This window comes from Lacerta agilis, chromosome 3 (assembly GCF_009819535.1).
Source record: "Lacerta agilis isolate rLacAgi1 chromosome 3, rLacAgi1.pri, whole genome shotgun sequence".
Classification (NCBI taxonomy): domain Eukaryota; kingdom Metazoa; phylum Chordata; class Lepidosauria; order Squamata; family Lacertidae; genus Lacerta; species Lacerta agilis.
This window is the reverse complement of record NC_046314.1, coordinates 63,457,107-63,475,033: the sequence shown is the minus strand read 5'-3', so window position 1 is coordinate 63,475,033 and position 17,927 is coordinate 63,457,107. Positions and strand designations below refer to the sequence as shown.

General features: G+C 40.3%; 1 protein-coding gene across 3 annotated transcripts in view; it reads right to left on the bottom strand.

Moving 5' to 3' along the window:
* The window catches only part of AKAP12 (A-kinase anchoring protein 12), a 68,512-nt gene that overhangs the window by 18,752 nt on the left and 31,833 nt on the right, over positions 1-17,927 (bottom strand). For 2 of the 3 annotated variants that reach the window (XM_033143993.1, XM_033143992.1), the window contains exon 2: positions 8,881-8,998. In XM_033143993.1, coding sequence (XP_032999884.1) covers positions 8,881-8,998 — 118 coding nt within the window. Of the gene's footprint in view, positions 1-1,754; positions 1,970-8,880; positions 8,999-17,927 lie in introns of those variants that run through there. The other variant, XM_033143994.1, reaches the window with a different exon arrangement.

The following is a 17,927-nucleotide window of genomic DNA, read 5'->3' as shown; positions in this document are numbered from 1 at the left end:
ACTGAACAATTTAAGAATGAATTTGAACTGCCATATTTCTTCACTCCAAGTATAAGCTGGCTTTTTGTTATAGGAATTCAATTGCTGGATACAGTTACACTGAGATTAGAAAAGGATATGCAGGGCAAGCTTTAAAATGTATTTTACCTATATTAAACAAATGAACTGACCTCTGTGGTGATGTCAGTTCAACCAGCACTTTTCAACTGTAATAGAAGACATTTTGGCATATAACTGTATATGACATATGGAGTTTTAAGATGTCCCAATTTACTATCAGAATGATAATAAACATATTAGCATTCTGAATGTGTTACAGTAAAGTCAAAACAGAATTGGTCTCTTTCGGTTATCCACATGGGATGCATATACATTCCACAGCACTGATATTGTAAAAGAAAAGAAAAAGTCATAGTTCTGTTTGTTGGTGCTAGTACTATTTAATGTTTATGAGAAAAGATCAAACAAAAATGACTAATAGGCAAAACTGAGGGGAAATCTCACAGAGATGCAGTAAAACATTTGCATAAGCTGAAAATATTTATTGCACATATTGCAATAAATATACTATACTGTCCACCATCACTGTTCTTTTTTCTATAAACAATGGAATGTTTCAACAAGCATCTCAGCAGGAAAGATAAAATGAAGTTTCTAAACCCTGGCACTTCTAAGTATTGTTTTTCAGCAACTGTTCCCAACTATTCCGCAATATACTGACGAGTTTCCAAAGGTCTTTGTTTCAAAAATTAAGTTGTAAAGGAGTTTGGTGGCAGAGGGGGTTATAGCTTCCCTCTAAGCACACTAATTAATTCACTCCAATTTAATGATTTTGTGTTTATGATGAGATCCATAGTCCACTTTTTAATGAATAAGATGAAGTGAGCAGTGATCACTTGAACTTCAGAAGTTAAAACAGATGTTTGCTCCATTATTTATGTAGAAAGGTTGTGCCTGGGGTCAAGGATAATGGAAATTAAGGAAAAGGAAGTTTACTTTTAAGACATGGGAGGTTGCAAAAAAATATGAAACCTAGGATCAAATGGCTGAGAGAAAACTCACAGTGTAAATTAAGTGAAATAATATGGTAATTAAATGACATGACTAAAGAGTAAATATAAACTTACAAGTTTTTAAACTTACAAGTACAGAATTCTCTGGCATTTGAAAGATCAAAAACAAGCAAGCTTCTGTGAGTAGAGAAGATACCAGAGAATATAAAGTACCCCTGCCAATATAAAATCACTAATCCTAAAGTACTTTGTAATCTAAGAAATCCTGTTGCATTTGAAATACACTGTTCTATAAATTAAATTTCCTAATTTAAAGTGTAAACATATAGGGAAATTGACCTAACTCAACCACATCAAGATGCTTGAGTTCAACCATACTGTATTTACACAGTAAATGTAACTGCAACAGACTTATTTCTAGGTAAGTGTGCATAGAGCTGCAGCTTTAGGATTTTAATCCAAAGGCACTTCCCCACTCCTATTTAAACATAAATTACAAGGTTTTAAAAGTTATTATAGCTGCAATACTTTGCCCACTTATCTGGAAATAAGCACCACTGAACTCAATGGGATTTACCTCCAGGTAGACATGTATAGACTGTGCTGTACATGGCTTAATAAAGAACTGCTCCAATATGTGTGTCACATGCTTGAGTCCTGGACAAAAGTGCTGCTGCAAAGAGACCATCACAAAGAGACAACAGAACCATCAATACAATTCAAAACGTAAACACTTCATACCTGTTAGAGTGATAGTGCCCAGCATTTTCTCTACCCTTTGGCAACCTGGATTTTCCTCTCCTCAAAGCCAGACACTCCTTTATTTTAATTTCTCCAAGTCACAGTGCAATCAGAGGGAGGGGGGTAGGAGGGAAGCAGAGCTAACCGAAACACGCTTCAGTCCTTCAGTGTCTGATGAAAAAAGCAGACTGAAGTTGTGTTTCAGCAGACTGGTCCTTGACAGACAGCTCTCTGTGGCCCATCCCCTCCTTGGCTGCTCATTGAGTGGGCAGGTTATATTCCTAAATTTAACAATGAGATCTCCACCCTCTGACCAAATCACATCCCCTATTGTTACAAAGGGCTTTATGCAGATCACTGGAAGTCCTTTAGATCAAGGAGGGTGTAACATAACTCTCTCTCATATTTACTACATGCCTACTAAGTGAAAGGAGAAAATTTTCCAGAACCACTTTCTATACACAAAAATAAGAATATTCAGCAACCAGACTCTTTCCTCTAGCAACTTTAATCTCATATATACAGTTTAATAGCATGCTGATTTATGGTCGAAAGTTCAGTGAAGAACTTTGCAACCTTGTGTAACACCTCAAATGCTAAAGCAATTATTATGGCAATTGTCAGACTGCAGACAAGCAAATTACATGTCTAACATTTTCATTGATCCATAGCTGTGGATACAAAAAAAACCATGGCTTGGTTCAGCATTATGTGTGAACATTATGTTAAATGTGTGAATACATTTAACATGTCTCGTTTTCTCTTAAATAACTTAGGGATATCAGGATCCTGTCAGCAGAGAGGGGATTCACCATGCCATTCCTATCACAGTCATAGTCCTGATGACTAAACTCAGGAAGAAAGCTTCTCTCACATGGATCCGTAATGGAAGGGAAAGGCTGAAACCTCCTTCCTTTGCATCTTGATCCCAATCCTACCTATCCAGAGGCTGTTATTTAAAAAGGGAGAAAAAAAATGAACACTCACACATTTAGTTTTACATTTCATTTGGCACAGAGTGTGCACTGTAGAGGAAGGTGAGTAATGACAAATGAGTTGTCCTTCAGACACTATCTGACATTACTATTCTTCTCACCGAACAATCCCAATAAGTTCCAACCCAGAATTCAAATAAATAATTTGAAAACCATTGACATGACAACCTTAGCAAAAACAAAACACAAAGCCAAGACTGACAAAGGCAACGATGCAACAGCATATGTCATGACTGTTTTTTCCATGGTGAATGTATCACATTTAAAACTATAATTAACAAGTAGAAGCTGCAACAAAATATTGCAGCATAGATTGCTCAAATTCAGGTTGCCAGTCAGCTATGCTCTCTCCATGACACTCCCCTCCAAAAAAAGCAAGCCTTCAGTGGTCACTGACTATTTCAAACTACTTTTGGAGAGAGCCTTTCTCAATGAAGCTGAAGGCTGGAAGTCTCAGAACAGACAAAAGAACAGGGCCGTCTCATCCATAGGGGCTAGCGGCGCGCTGCACCGGGGCGCCCCTGCGAGCCCGCCAGCATACCGGACGCCCCCTCCCCAACCCGTCCCCGCCCCCACGGGCGGGCTGTCGGCCGGGCGCTCGTGCACCGGCGGCGCAGCCGCTGCCGCCCATGCCGGTCCCGGGCTTTGGCTGCGAGCCGGCTGCCCTCGCCTCCCGTCCTGGGAGCACTGGAAGGGCGCGCAGAGCCCCGCGCCGCTCCAGCACCATGCCCCTCATCCCCCGCTCGCCCACCCCCCCGAGGGGCGGCAAGCGTGGGAGGGAGGCGGCATGCCGGGAGCGCTGGAGGGATCGCTGCGCCACGGTGGCCGATCTCCCTAAGACGGCCCTGCAAAAGAAAGTACTTATTCACAAAGCACATAGTTAAAACTAAAATTAACTCCCAAGTGGTAGTGATGGCCACCAACTTGGATAACTTTTTTTTAAAAAAAAATTGATAACTTAATGGAAGATAAGGCTATCAATGACTACTAGCTATGATGGCTATATTTTCTACCTTCTACCTCCATGTCTTCTACCTTTCTACCTATATTTTCTATGGTTGGAGAAAGTATGCCACTGAATACTAATTGTTGAGAATCACAGGAAGGGGAAAGCTGTTGTGCTCAGGTTCCACTTGCAGACTTCCTGTTGGCATCTGGTTGTCCACTGTGAAGACATGGAGTACTGGACTAGATAGGTCTTTAGCTTGATCTTTTCGGCTCCTCTTAAGCATTTATGCACTAAGGAAGCAAGCCTTATGCTTGTGTAGTCCTCTCTCCACTGTGCTCTGCTTAATGAATTATGTCTTGGTTTACAGCAAACCAGTTTAACATTATATCTGAACTGGGAAACTATGGTTTGCACTTGCCCTGAAAACCATGATTGTAAACTAGGGATATTTCTGATTCTCATCAAGACCCTCCAGAAGTCAAAAGTATATCAGAAAGAGCAAAAAAGAAACATGTGGGCTGTAATCTGAGAATGTCCAGAAAAATACTTCCTATTTTCTGCTAGGACTAGCATCTGACAAGCAAATGTTTGATGGAAACCAGATGTGTCTCAGTGGTAAAATAGAAATATGTCTAGCTAATCTCAAGATAAAGCAGGCACACATTTTCTGCACTTTCCACACCAACAGGTCCAGTTCTTCTGTAGGAAAAAGTAATGTGAGAAGTGGCCCTTTGACTCACTGGTAAGCCCTCTCTTGTATTTCAGTGATTTAGCTAGTCTGGAATGCAGAAGAATTTACCTGCTTTGTTTAAGAAAGAGTTCAGCTGCTCCTATTACCTTGTGAACATTTTCCTTCAATGAAATGCCCAGCCCCATACACCACCACAAACCAGTCACCTCTAAATCTAAGAGACTGTATTATTTTTTGAATCCACAATGTTGATTAGTTAAGTTTTTAATTCTTACAGACTTTTTGGTGTATAACTCTTTACAGTCTTCACCTCATTTATACCACCATCATATTTACAAAAAGGAAGATGCTGTTGTTGAAGGCTATCCAGCAAGCTTGACAGATACGCAGAAATTTGGTGTCCATACTAAATTTTCAACACTCTTACACATATTTCAGCACTTGTTTTTTGCTCCCCAAACTGCAAGTTATGCTATTGTTGTGAAGACCAACATTAGTGAGTCTCCAACTTTTATTTGTTTTGGTATTAAAATCCTTACCTGAGGAGTTCCTGATACCAAACATTCCTTCTGGTCTATGGTACACTAAATTCCTAAGCTTAAAAGGTCTAGGATGCCTACTGGGCCAGGTACAAGGTGTTACTATTGCTATATAAAGCCCTTAACAACTCAGGATCAGTTTACCTGTGAGATCACTTCATCCCATATAGGCCCACTCAATTGCTTTCATCTGCGGAACTGCCACTTTTACAGGTGGCACATATCTTTTGCACATTTGTAAGAAATTGTTTTTTTTTTTTAATGTGGCAGTGCATATACTTTGGAATTCCCTGTCAACCGATATAGCTGTACAGTCGTACCTTGGTTTTGGAACAGCCTAGTTCTTGAAGGGTTTGGCTCCTGAACAATCGAAACCTGGAAGTGACTGTTCCGGTTTTTGAATGTTCTTTTGGAAGCCAAACATCTGATGGGGCTTCTGTCCACGCTTTGATTTTTTAACGCTTTGGAAGTCGAACGGACTTCCGGAACAGATTCCGTTCAACTTCCAAGGTACGACTGTACTCTTCTTGCTGTCTGCTAAAATCAATTGTGTTTAGACACATGTATTTGGGTATCTAGGAGGAAGACCTTTCATCACCTACAAACAGCCACCCAATCTTAAACAACTCACCCACAATAATACAACAGGAGGACTCAACATGGACACTGGTACCAGAGCCTGCAATAAACCCAGATGCCAACTTTGCTGCCACATAAACCTGGACAACACTATTACTGGCCCCAACAACATCAAACATACCATCTCAGGACTATTTAATTGCTCATCTTCCAACATGCAATCAAATGCCAACAGTGCCCTTCAGCTCTCTATATTAGACAAACAGGCCAAACCCTACGCCAAAGGATAAATGGACATAAATCTGATATCAGGAATCACAAGACAGAGAAACCAGTAGGAGAACACTTCAATCTCCCAGGACATTCTATACAAGATCTCAAAGTAGCTGTCTTAATACAAAGAAATTTCAGAAATAGACTGGAAAGAGAAGTGCCTGAATTGCAACTCATTACCAAACTCAAAACCACGGGAAAGACCTGGTCTGAACAAAGACATTGGATTCTTATCTCATTATACATGACAAAGTATCTTTAGCCATCTCACCCCTGACATCACCTGGAATCCCAAACAAGTGCAGCCCAATCTGAAATAGTATACCCCAGAGTCCATTTGTGGATCCATGCGGTGTTTTCACCCCCTGCTGATGCCCAGAAAAGCTATTGCAGGTGTGAAGGGCAATTATACCTAAATGAGAACCCCACCCCCGAGGATTATATTTCTGTAGCCCACTGCAATGCTTTTGCAAGCTATTTTGCTAATAAAATTGCTCTAAACTGGCTCAGCCTGGATGCTGTTATGAAACTTGCTTATAAAATACATCACTGGAGTAGCTATTCATCAAAGTTGCTTTGGTCAATTGAGCTTGTTTTCCTTGAGGATGCAGACAGTGTCCTTCAGGCTCCTGAAGCTAGAAGTACCAAAGATTGGACAGAAAACAAAACCACTTCATATATTCACAGGAAAGAATCTGTAAATGTGATTGATGCACTATTAGTTTTGGTTAAGAATGCAGAACTGACATCAAATCTCAATTACCAAGCATCACCATTGGCTTCTATAGGTCATTTCAACTGCATTTCAAATAAGTGGCTGAATTGGCAAGTATGTATTAACGATTACAGAGTAATGTGTTCTAATGAAATGGGATCATCCTGATTCTACAGATTCATTTTAATCACAGTGGAACAGTTTGTGCTACTGTGCTAAAGAAGCACCCTCTCCTTCACTCCCAAGCAAGGTAAATTTGGAAAGTTATGTCAAAACCAATGTTTTGACCATTGACCTCACAGTTTTGTTGCATATCAGCCATGACACATAAAAAGATGGAATCACAGCCAAACCAGCAGAGTATAATCTTGGATACACTCCTCAGCTGCTTGCTTAACTACAGGTTGAGGCTAAAGTGGAAAGAGATTGAATTCTTATACTGGCTTAAATAACTTGCCAGTATGATTAGAGTTAAATATTTGAGGTTTGTACCCAAATGAGGAAATCTAGACTATAAACACAGCGTCATCCCTGACATTCTCCAATCAAACTATTTAAAAGCTGTCTTAATCAGTAGGACAAAGCTGGTTTTAAGAACATCAGCTTAATTGGACTGCGGATAAGGCTGCCCTGTACATTTCCCCTTCCTGACTCACAATTGGAATTAAGAGAGCTTTGCCTACACAAAATCATTATCAAACATGTAAAAAGTGAATATGTTGTCTTAACAACTGCTTTTGTATATAGAAAGAAGGAAGTAACAGAGCATTTCCTATGAGCCCAAAACTGGATAAGCTGTAACTGCAGGGAATGTGCATATGAAAGTTTTTGAAGTTATGCCTCTATATCAAAGGGTTTCTGAAAAAACAAATACAATCTTAACAATGGAGAAGATGAAAAGCTCTTATAACATCAACAGAAACCATATATACTGTTCCCTTTATAGCAAACAAAGAATGATAAATTTAAAACAAAAGCTACTGTTAGTACTACTTATTTAAATCCTCATGTGACTTTTTGAAAACTTGTATCAGTACTAGTATCAGTCAAATACACTAGAACTAGAAATCTGCACTTAAAATCAGCTGGTCAGTCGAAATCAGTATGTCAAGTTTCACCCTGGAGATTGTCAGGTTATGGCACTGAAGTGATGGGAAAAACTATAAATAATATGGGTTGCAAACATGGTTGGCATAAAGAACAGAGGCTGAAACAAATTTGGTGAGATTCTGTACTACCATCTATAATGAATTTTTTTTAAAAAAAACTTCATTTCTGAGCTATGAGGCCTGCAGACATTTGCCTTTTAAAAGTGTGATTCTATTAATGGACAAGATAAGAAATAGGCATATAAGAGGCTGTGGCTCAGCAGCAGGAGGTGTGCTCAGGCAGAAAAAGTTTCTCACATTCAGAGGTATCTCCAAATTAAGTAAGCATGTAGTCCACTTGGGTATATTAAACCAACATAAAAACACTGAAACATTTACAGAATGAATGAGAAACTCTTAAGAGTTATTTGGGCTTTTTGACAACAGGTTTTTCTAGTAAGCTAGAAAAAGCCACAAGAAATCAAAACCTAATTATATGTGGGTGAACTTGCTGCGTGTTTTCTTTGCAACACAAACAGTTTGTTTGGGGCCTCTTTATAGGTATCAACTATTAGTAAGGGAGTGAAGAATGAAAACATAGACTATTTCAAAAACACTGGGCCTAATCCAGTTCACCTTGGATACAACACCACACACAAGATTCCCATAGGGTTCAGAAAGCCCCATTTCTTCTGAGGGTTTGCACACAGGGGCTGTTGCAAGAAATGAAAGGTCCATGCATGGATATTGTGCCCCCAACTTGACTTCTGCTCATGTGATCTACAACTTGTATATGCTCCAGAACACAAGTAACTAAAAAGGTACAGAGAAATGAGGTTGGATGAGGATATGGGAGGAGCGCATGTGCTTCCCTTTCCCTGCAAGGGCTCCTTATATAGCCTACACATGTAAGCACTTAGGTGAAGGCAGGAAAAACAGAGCCATATTGGGCAATACAGGCAACCTATGCATGTTGGTACAGTACCTGCAGTGGAACTAGATTGAACCTTTACTATTACAAAGAATCAGAAACATTACTGATTATGATTGGACCAGGTGGTGAGGGCTGCTTTATCCAGGCACCTGCTCTTCTCCAACAGGTGGTCATTACTATCAAAGCTGAAAATGCCAATCATTTGTTTGGGGGAAGGCATCCCTAATTAAGGATCTTGGGTTCAAAATGTTAAATTAATAAAGTGAAGTATTGTACTATAGGAAAGGGCTCAAGGTACCAATTTCCTGCTGTGTCTTCCACAGTCCTGGGTAAACTTCCATGTCATTATAGGCATCTACTTACCATCTGTTATGACTGCTTCTCCCTGCTCCTTTTTCAGCTCTTCTGGCTTAAGGTTGAGCTCCACTTGTTCTTCTGCAATTCCATTAATAATGGATATCTGTCCATTCTTCTGTAAAAGCTGCACAGGCCAAGGAAGAGATTGGAGAAAGAAAGAGAGCAACAACATTTGTAAGTCAAGCCTTGTGCTGGGGGGGGGGGGATCACATTTACTTTTTTTCTTCATAGAGATGAACGTGCTTTATCATTCATAAAATACATTACGTACTACACGCTGTTTCAAAATATTGTCGACCCACATTTCAGCATAAAATGCATTTTTTTAACAAAAGTGTAATGCTAGACATCTCTAAAATCTTTAAAAAGTATGAAATACAGGACAGCAGAATCAAGGACAGATCAACTTGCTCAAAATAAAACATCAGGGGTCAACTCTCAGGATGAAATTTGTAGGAAGTCCTATGTGCAGATAGTATTTATACTCTACCTTACTGGCAGTCAGACCAAATATGGGCCTTGATAGCTTTAGATAATGGTGGGGTGGGTGTCATAAACATTCCTTGTCTCTCTCAGACTTCTATACTGCCATACAAAGAATTACATGATACAAGGTAAAAAGACAGACCCTTGATCTACAAATCAAGAATGTATTTAAAAGTTTAGGCTATTCCTCAAAGAAAGCACCAGGTAAAATAAACAAGAGTACACAATAAGTCATTATCTATGATGAATCTACAATGATACAACTGTAACCATAGGCAGGACAGCTATATACAAAAAAATTAAAAACTGTCAGAATATATTGTTTATCTTCTTACTGTGGAAAAAAACCACAAAGTAAAAGTTATGACAGCATATTTACCTCTCAAAGTATTTTTGCATTAATAAGGCACAGGCTCTTATGCAAAGGTACATTCTCCCACAGCACTAACTTGGTGGGTCAATTCAATCTGTCCCACTGCATTAGCACCTCAGAGCTACTTATTTTACTTTGCACTCACATTAACTGCCTCATTTCTCAGAAAGGTCTGTTCTGCAATTTAATCCAATTATGTCAACTATATTAAAGTAGTGTTCTCAATTCCATTTGGAATTACTCAACTCAGTCAGATTCAAAACAATTGTTTTGGAATATGGCTGAGAAGCACAAAAACTTAGCTAGGAACACGCAAATGAGGAATACAGGAAATAGCACTATGTCAGTTTGACATTAGAATCATAGAATCATAGAGTTGGAAGAGACCACAAGGGCCATCCAGTCCAACCCCCTGCCAAGCAGGAAACACCATCAAAGCATTCCTGACAGATGGCTGTCAAGCCTCTGCTTAAAGACCTCCAAAGAAGGAGACTCCACCACACTCCTTGGCAGCAAATTCCACTGTCGAACAGCTCTCACTGTCCTAATGTTCAGGTGGAATCTTCTTTCTTGTAGTTTGAATCCATTGCTCCATGTCCGCTTCTCTGGAGCAGCAGAAAACAACCTTTCTCCCTCCTCTATATGACCTCCTTTTATATATTTGAACATGGCTATCATATCACCCCTTAACCTTCTGTTCTCCAGGCTAAACATACCTAGCTCCCTAAGCCGTTCCTCATAAGGCATCGTTTCCAGGCCTTTGACCATTTTGGTTGCCCTCCTCTGGACACGTTCCAGCTTGTCAGTATCCTTCTTGAACTGTGATTATTTATTCATTTATTGACATTTTCCTCTACCTTTGTTGAGGAGAGGTCATACTATATTTAATCCTCACAAAACCAAAGGCTTATCCAAAGCTTCATGGGGGAAACACAGATTTGCATAACATCATTAAAAATGCATGCTGCATGAGCCAGCAATTTATTTACTGCTCATTTGACCTCTAGTTTATGTACTCTTTAACATTTGTGTACTTGGGTAACTTGTTTTCACACCAAGGATCACTTTCTGAAATTTTCATCCTCCCAGCACAAAGAACACATTGCTAAAGGTTCTTTGCTTGATGTTTGTTTACACTGCAATAGTCTGTTCAACACTGTTTTTTGCAGCTATCCAGACAGGCAGTTATGGGAAGCAGTGCACTGGCATTTATATGCATGTGCACTAGAGTCAAAATGCAACTTCTAGAAACTTGACCAAGAACTGGAATGAGAAGAATTCTATCTAGTACATGTGCACACACTAATGAGATATATCCCCCAAAGGCAAAATAGGGATACTTGTTTTAACAGGAAAATAAAGTAAAAACAGGGGCTGACTTTGGTGAGGATGGCTGAAAGCTATGAGGTTGCTACCAGATGACGTGTTTCTTGAAAATTCACCCCAGGTTACGTGATGCCGGGGGGTCAGCTGTTTACTGAACACTGATTCTGATTTGTTTGCAGGGAGGGTATACAAGGCTGCATCATGCAAGTACAGTACTTATCCCACATTCTCCAAAGTGTTTTCCTGTCGCTTACTTTACTGGGAAAAGTCTGATTCTTTTTTTCTTTTTGCCAAATCCACTTTAATTGTACAACCTGAGTTTGCCAGTATGCAACTGAATCCCATCCACAAAACAACAGTTTGGAAATGCTCAGAGGTCCAGGGTTATTCCTTCCATATTCATACAATACATAAAAACTATGGGAGGAACCCAACTGATGCTCTTGGGCTCACAGAAGAGCTTTTAATGTAGTGATGGCATCTGTTAACAGAAGATGAGATTTTTGCCTATTCTGCCTACAGTTCCTCAAATCCTCTTCCACCTTGCACCAAGTGTATTCCACCCTATTCTTATTTCCTAAAAGGAAAACAAACAATTGGCTTTAAAACACACAAACAATGAATTGTATTCAAATAGGTTGCATCCTTCTATGAATGGAAGGGGAACTAATTTCTGCTGACTTTCCATTCCCCTTGTGATCCCCTCAACTCACCATCTCCTCAAATATAGCATTCAGAAACTCAGTATTAGCGTGCTGATGAATGCAGCAAGCTTTGCCCATTATTCTCAGAGAATCAGGCAGATATAGCTATGTCTTCCTCCACTTCTAATCACCATCATTCCCAACATTCCTCATGCCAGACCCAGGATCATTCCAAAGATTCCACATTCCAGGCCCAAATGCATTAGTGCTAATTTTGCCTCCTTGTCTTAATCCTTCTACATCCGTTCTACTACAGATTCCTAAAATAAGCCAGATCCAGCTGTCTGAACAACTGATTAAACTAAATGGCATACTGAAATATTTTTCCACACTGTTAAAACGTTTGTGTTGATAGATTACTCAGCTGCACCATACCCTGTAACATTTGAAAATCCTTAAGTGACACGGTAGTAACCATTTCAGTATTGATTATATCACCCTAGGTTATACTGTAGACTGAAAGCAGTTCACCAGCAACTGACGGAGCAAAATAACAGCAAGAGTCTTCAAACTCACACATTATTTTTAAAAGCAACAAAAAACTAGCAGAAGAGAGAGCCTTTCCACATGAGCCCGAAAATCTAACACTAATCAAATCCAACCATTTCCCATAAAAATCAATCCATTGTAAGCAAGTAGTCTCCATACTGTCACTATAAAGATTTTACTGGGAAGAAAAAAACAGAACTGCTTCAAGATCAAATGAGCCCAATCTAAACAAAATCACACATTTCCTCACTTCTTGCCAGTTTTGCTTGCTGCAGCAGGCATGAGATAGGGAAGAGGAAGAAGAAGAGGAGATCAAGAGGGGGGAAAGTTGAATACCCCCTGCTCTCTCAAAGCTCTGGCAGTGGTGGCTGGGCAGTCCTAATTCTAAATCCACACCAAATAACTATCCTAGTTTAATAGTGAACTAAAAGAGTAACCTGAATAATATATCTCCATATTAGCTACCCAGGCACAAGTGCACAGCCCCAGTGAGAAAAAGGGCAACCACACCCAATCCACTGTTTGGGAATATTATTTACTGGATTTTTATATATTGTTTAAATTTTATTACAGTTTAATCAATGATTATCTTTTATATTCAGGTAGGTAGCCATGTTGGTCTGACGCAGTCAAAATATATATAAAAATAAAAAATTGTCCAGTAGCACCTTAGAGACCAACTGTGTTTGTTCTTGGTATAAGTTTTCATGTGCATGCACACACCACAGAAGCCCTGTGCTGAAGCTTACTTTTAAATAAAAAGTTGGTGAAGAAAGGAAGGTGTGGCAGGATTATCACTACATGCTTAGGTGCATGTTCAGGTTGCTTCTGTCTGCCAGCAGTAAGCACTTTCTTCCTCCAGTGCTGGGGCTAGCTGCAGGGTGGAAAAATGGGTGAGGAGGACTGGTGGAGACATCACCACATTCTCAGGCAAATGCTGCCTCTCAGAGGCAATCATCTCCTTTGCCCCATGCTGGTGCTTGCTTTAAAAAAAAATAAAGTTGGGGGAAGAAGAAAGGAGCAGCGGGAATATCCATTATACATTTTGGTTATGTATTTGGTCAATTAATGGAACCTAAAATTACAACAATCAGCATGTGGGGGTCTTGAGATTAAACAGGGGTCGTCATAAACATTGCAACCACTGGTCTAGACCCTAGAGCAGAGATTTTCAACCTTTTTGGGTCCATGGCTCCCATGACCAACTACATTCTGCAGCTCCCCTGTGGGACTCAGGAGCCCAGTTATGTCATCCCTTGCCTGCAGAGGTGGCAGCTTCTCACCCTTTTTTGAACACCCTTGTGGAGTGTTCCCTCAGCTTCCTCTTCTTTCCCTTCTCCTTGGGAGTCCTCTGGGCAGCCACTGTTGCTGCCCCTAGTGTCTGAACAGCCCCCCTTGCCCCTGAGGTGCCTCCTCACACTGTCCCACAGGGGCCTAGGACTTGTCTGTCCATTCCCAGCAGCAAGGAATGCTGGACTGGCTGGCTGAGCACCCTGCCCACTTGCTTGCTCTCATCCCACATCAACTCCTGGCAACCAAAACCCACTGGCCAGCCCCAGAGGCACTATTTGCTTGCAGAGCTTGTAGCCAGGGCTGCTGCACAAACAGCCATACAAGCCTTTGGGAGGCAGAGACATGAGAGGGCATCAGAGGAGAGAGAGAAGGAAAGACGGACAGAGGCCAGGGTTGCTCTCAGCACCCCTGACCATCATTCAAGGCACCCCAGGGTGCCATGGCACTGGTTGAAAACCACTGCCCTAGGGGCTTTAAAAAAATTGAGTGTTTTAGAGCCTTTCAATTAAAATCCTTTAGCCACACACAGACCACTGGTTGCAAATTTATACTGTCTTGAGAAGTAAGGGCCCATCTTTTTCCAACCACTTTTAAGTCACTATCCCCAAGATATGCACATATGTTGTGAAAAGCAAATAAACAGCCTAGAGTGGTTTGAAGGTTCTGAACTTTTTTTTTTCACTCAGGAACAGTTTCATTTCAATTCTACAGTTATATGCAGTCTGAGGGCACTAAAAGAAGTAAAAGTAAAGAAAGGTAAAGGTAAAAAAGATAAAAGGACCGCTGGATGGTTAGGTCCAGTCAAAGGAGACTATGGTGTGCACACTCATTTCGCTTCAGGCCAAAGGAGCTGGCATGTGTCCGTAGAGAACTTTCCTAAAAGAAGTAGGGTGTTCTCAGTGGTGGTACCCCATGTATAGAACTCCTCAGATGTGACCATCGCAATCTAATTTTTAAAACTTTCCTTAGACCATTGGAAGAAAGCACCACTGAATTCAATTGAATGTACTCTCAAGTAAGTGGACACAGAATGACCATCTATAACTTTCACAAATAGATCTCTATAGATCCCAAAGAACTGAAAAATCTGATACCATCAAATGTTTTAAAATTATTGTGGAACGTTGGTAAAAGCATAGTTCTTCTTTCTTAGGGATTCTTTTAGAAAGGAAAACAGAGTGAAATCCACATATGCACAACTTTAATTTTGGTGGGATCAGGATTTTCTCCACAGTAGCTGGAGGACAAGACACTCATTATTTCAGAGTTGTACATGTGTAGATTTCACTCTGTCAATATTTTTGAAGAACTGTTAACCCACAAAGAAGTTTGGGGTGGGGGGGGGGGAGAGAAAATAAGTGTTTCGAAATACTCTTTATTTTTTGTGGCATTAAGAAGCATTTTTCAGAGTCTGGCAACTATGTGAAAGTTTACTTTGGAACTAGTGAGCAGGAAGTGAAGCTAGGAATCATTTGAAAAAGGTATTAAAAATAAGGTTTCATATCACAAAATGCAATAAATCTATAATCCCAAGGATATTTCTACAGCAACGTGCAGATTCCATTTCTGTATTAAGATAATGAAACAAATTAACACTTAGGGCACCTTATCCCATCTTTATTACTATAGCCTAAACTCTGATGGTAATAAATCAGGAGAGACCACTTCATATATGCCATCTAGTGCCAATTTACAAATATACAAAACTTGCACGATTAGAAACATAGGAAGCAGGGACAGATAAACATTTTGACTCAGATGGTTGCATTGTTTTTGGAGCAAACTCTCTGGGGCTGGCCACATCTGAAAATGGACAAGCATGCAATTAAACACTATCGTGACAGGCCCTGACCCAACATTGGCCAACAAATCCTCTGAAGACCTTGTTCGCCTGATTCTCAACCCAGGTGACAGAGCCTCCAACACTAGCCCTGAAAGGTGTACCTCCAAGGATACCCTAGAAGGACCCTCTGGGTAGTTTCCTGACTTACATTTAGCATAGGAACCACTGGCTGAGTTAGATGTTGAGTCACATCCAGCCCTCGAGAGCAGCAATGCCAGAAAGTCCAAGCTCAGGCAGCTGGTTGATGATGGGAGTGCACATCTGAGAGCCCAATGTCATAATGTGACTGTTGAGGAAGCAGCTGCTTGTGAGTAACAACACTCCTCTCAAGGGTAGGGACTCATACAGCAGACTCCACTTGCAGTAGGTGTTGGAGGTGGTCTGAGAGACCACGCTATACCAGGCTTCAGCTGGAACCTGCCAGTTACTGAAAACAATGCAGGTCATCTAGTTTCTTACACCTGAATCTGACTCCTTTGTCTTGCCAAGCTTTTTTCTGGATCTCCTCAGTCGTTCATTCTTGGCCAGGGGTAGGCAACCTAAGGCCCTATCGCCTTCTCAATCTGGCCCACGGACGGTCCAGGTATCAGCATGTTTTCACATGAGTAGAATGTGTCCTTTTATTTAAAATGCATCTCTGGGTTATTTGTGGGGCCTGCCTGGTGTTTTTACATGAGTAGAATGTGTGCTTTTATTTAAAATGCATCTCTGGGTTATTTGTGGGGCATAGGAATTTGTTCACACCCCCCCCCGCAAAAAAATATACGGTAATCCGGCCCACCACATGGTCTGAGGGATGGTGGACCAGCCCACAGCTGAAAAAGGTTGCTGCCCCCTGTTCTTGCCTATTGATTCTACTCCTGGGGTTATGTTTACAAGGAACAAATAAGTACGGCATACATACATCTGCTGCAACCTTTCTGTTCATAGCACAAATCCAAGGTGGTTTTAGCACTGAAAATACATTCCCCTTAGCATTGTTCAAAGATAAGTTGACCTCATACTCATGTCTGCCAGAATTGATAACTTTCCCATTTTTTTTCTTTTTAAATTAGCACTCTACATTCTTAACAAGTTTAGCTAGTGCAAAACAAGGAAACGAGGGTGTGAAGTTTTGGTTTCTTTTTCCAAGCTAATGCCTCTTTAACAGCAGGAGTACACACATGTGTGCAACCCATCTACTAGGAATCATATTTTTATCGTTTCAGTTTGTCTTTTAGTAAAATGCATTTCCAACTGAAGTGTAGAGCTGGACTTGAGTAGCACTGTTTTACCTTCAATTTTTATAATGTTTCAAATATCCTACATTACATTTCCTTTCCTGTCTAGTAAAGAATAGCACTTGCCAGGTGAACCTAATGTCAAACAAGCAATATAATATTGCACTCTCTTTTCTTTGTAAATTTATAGATGACAGCTTTGGGATTCAGGCAGGGCAATAGAATTCTACCCACTCTGTGGTATAAAAGTATTGTTTCAATAGCTTTTAAAATGAAATAGTCCATCCATTATAAGTTTTATTAATGTGTAATGTTTTATTATGTTTTTATATAGGTTGGAAGTCGCCCAGAGTGGCTGGGGCGACCCAATCAGATGGCAGGGTACAAATAAAATAATCATAAGCATAATAATTCATTTTTATAACTATATTCTCAAATATGAACTCTTAATACGATGCAAAAGTTTTACTGTATGGTATACTGTACTCTGAACATGCTAAATTCACATTTCTTACATTCAAAATGTCTCTAAGTTAGGAAAGGCCTTGTTGTAATTAGACCACAGGTGTGGTAAAACATCACTATTAATTTATCATATGGAAAATATAATGATTCTATAAGCCAAATAATATTTTAAAATGTAACACATTCTTTTAATCTTGTTTTTGAGAATTGGTATGTAGTGCTAAACATGTGATTTATGATTCTGCGGTCTCTCCCACTTTTTTCCTGTAACAAACTGCAACCTGAATGAAATTATGCACTACAGGTAATTCACAACTTTCATGCGTTTAACATGTATGATTTCAAAGTTAAGCAGTTGAAGGCTAGGTGGTTGAAACTGCACATAGTTGAAACACATGGAAGGCAGAGCTTAAAAGCTCTTTTTGTGCATCTGGTTGACACAATAAAGCCACCAGAAGTCCATGTGGAATGCTCAGACATCGCTCCATTTTTGCAGAAGGAAGCAACAGAATGCCTGACAGCTATCCAAAATTAGGCCAGGAAGAAGCAGACACACTGTCATACCCCAGACTCCACTGGTTGTGTTCGCCAGGACACAAGGTGGAGGTGGGTTTTTCCATATTTGTGCTATGGAAGCTCCCATCTGGCATAGATGAGGGATGTAAGGATTGGGCCCTTGGGAGATCTGCAGGCACAGCTGCGACTTCTATGGAGGTTAGGAGAGAAACACTGATATTCCATCCTAATCCCTCCAGACATCAACATCAAGGGGGGCAAGGGATAGGCATGAGCTCAAAGCCACATTTCTTCATCAAGATGCATGTAGACAGTCTTACTAATGTTCAGACAAAGTA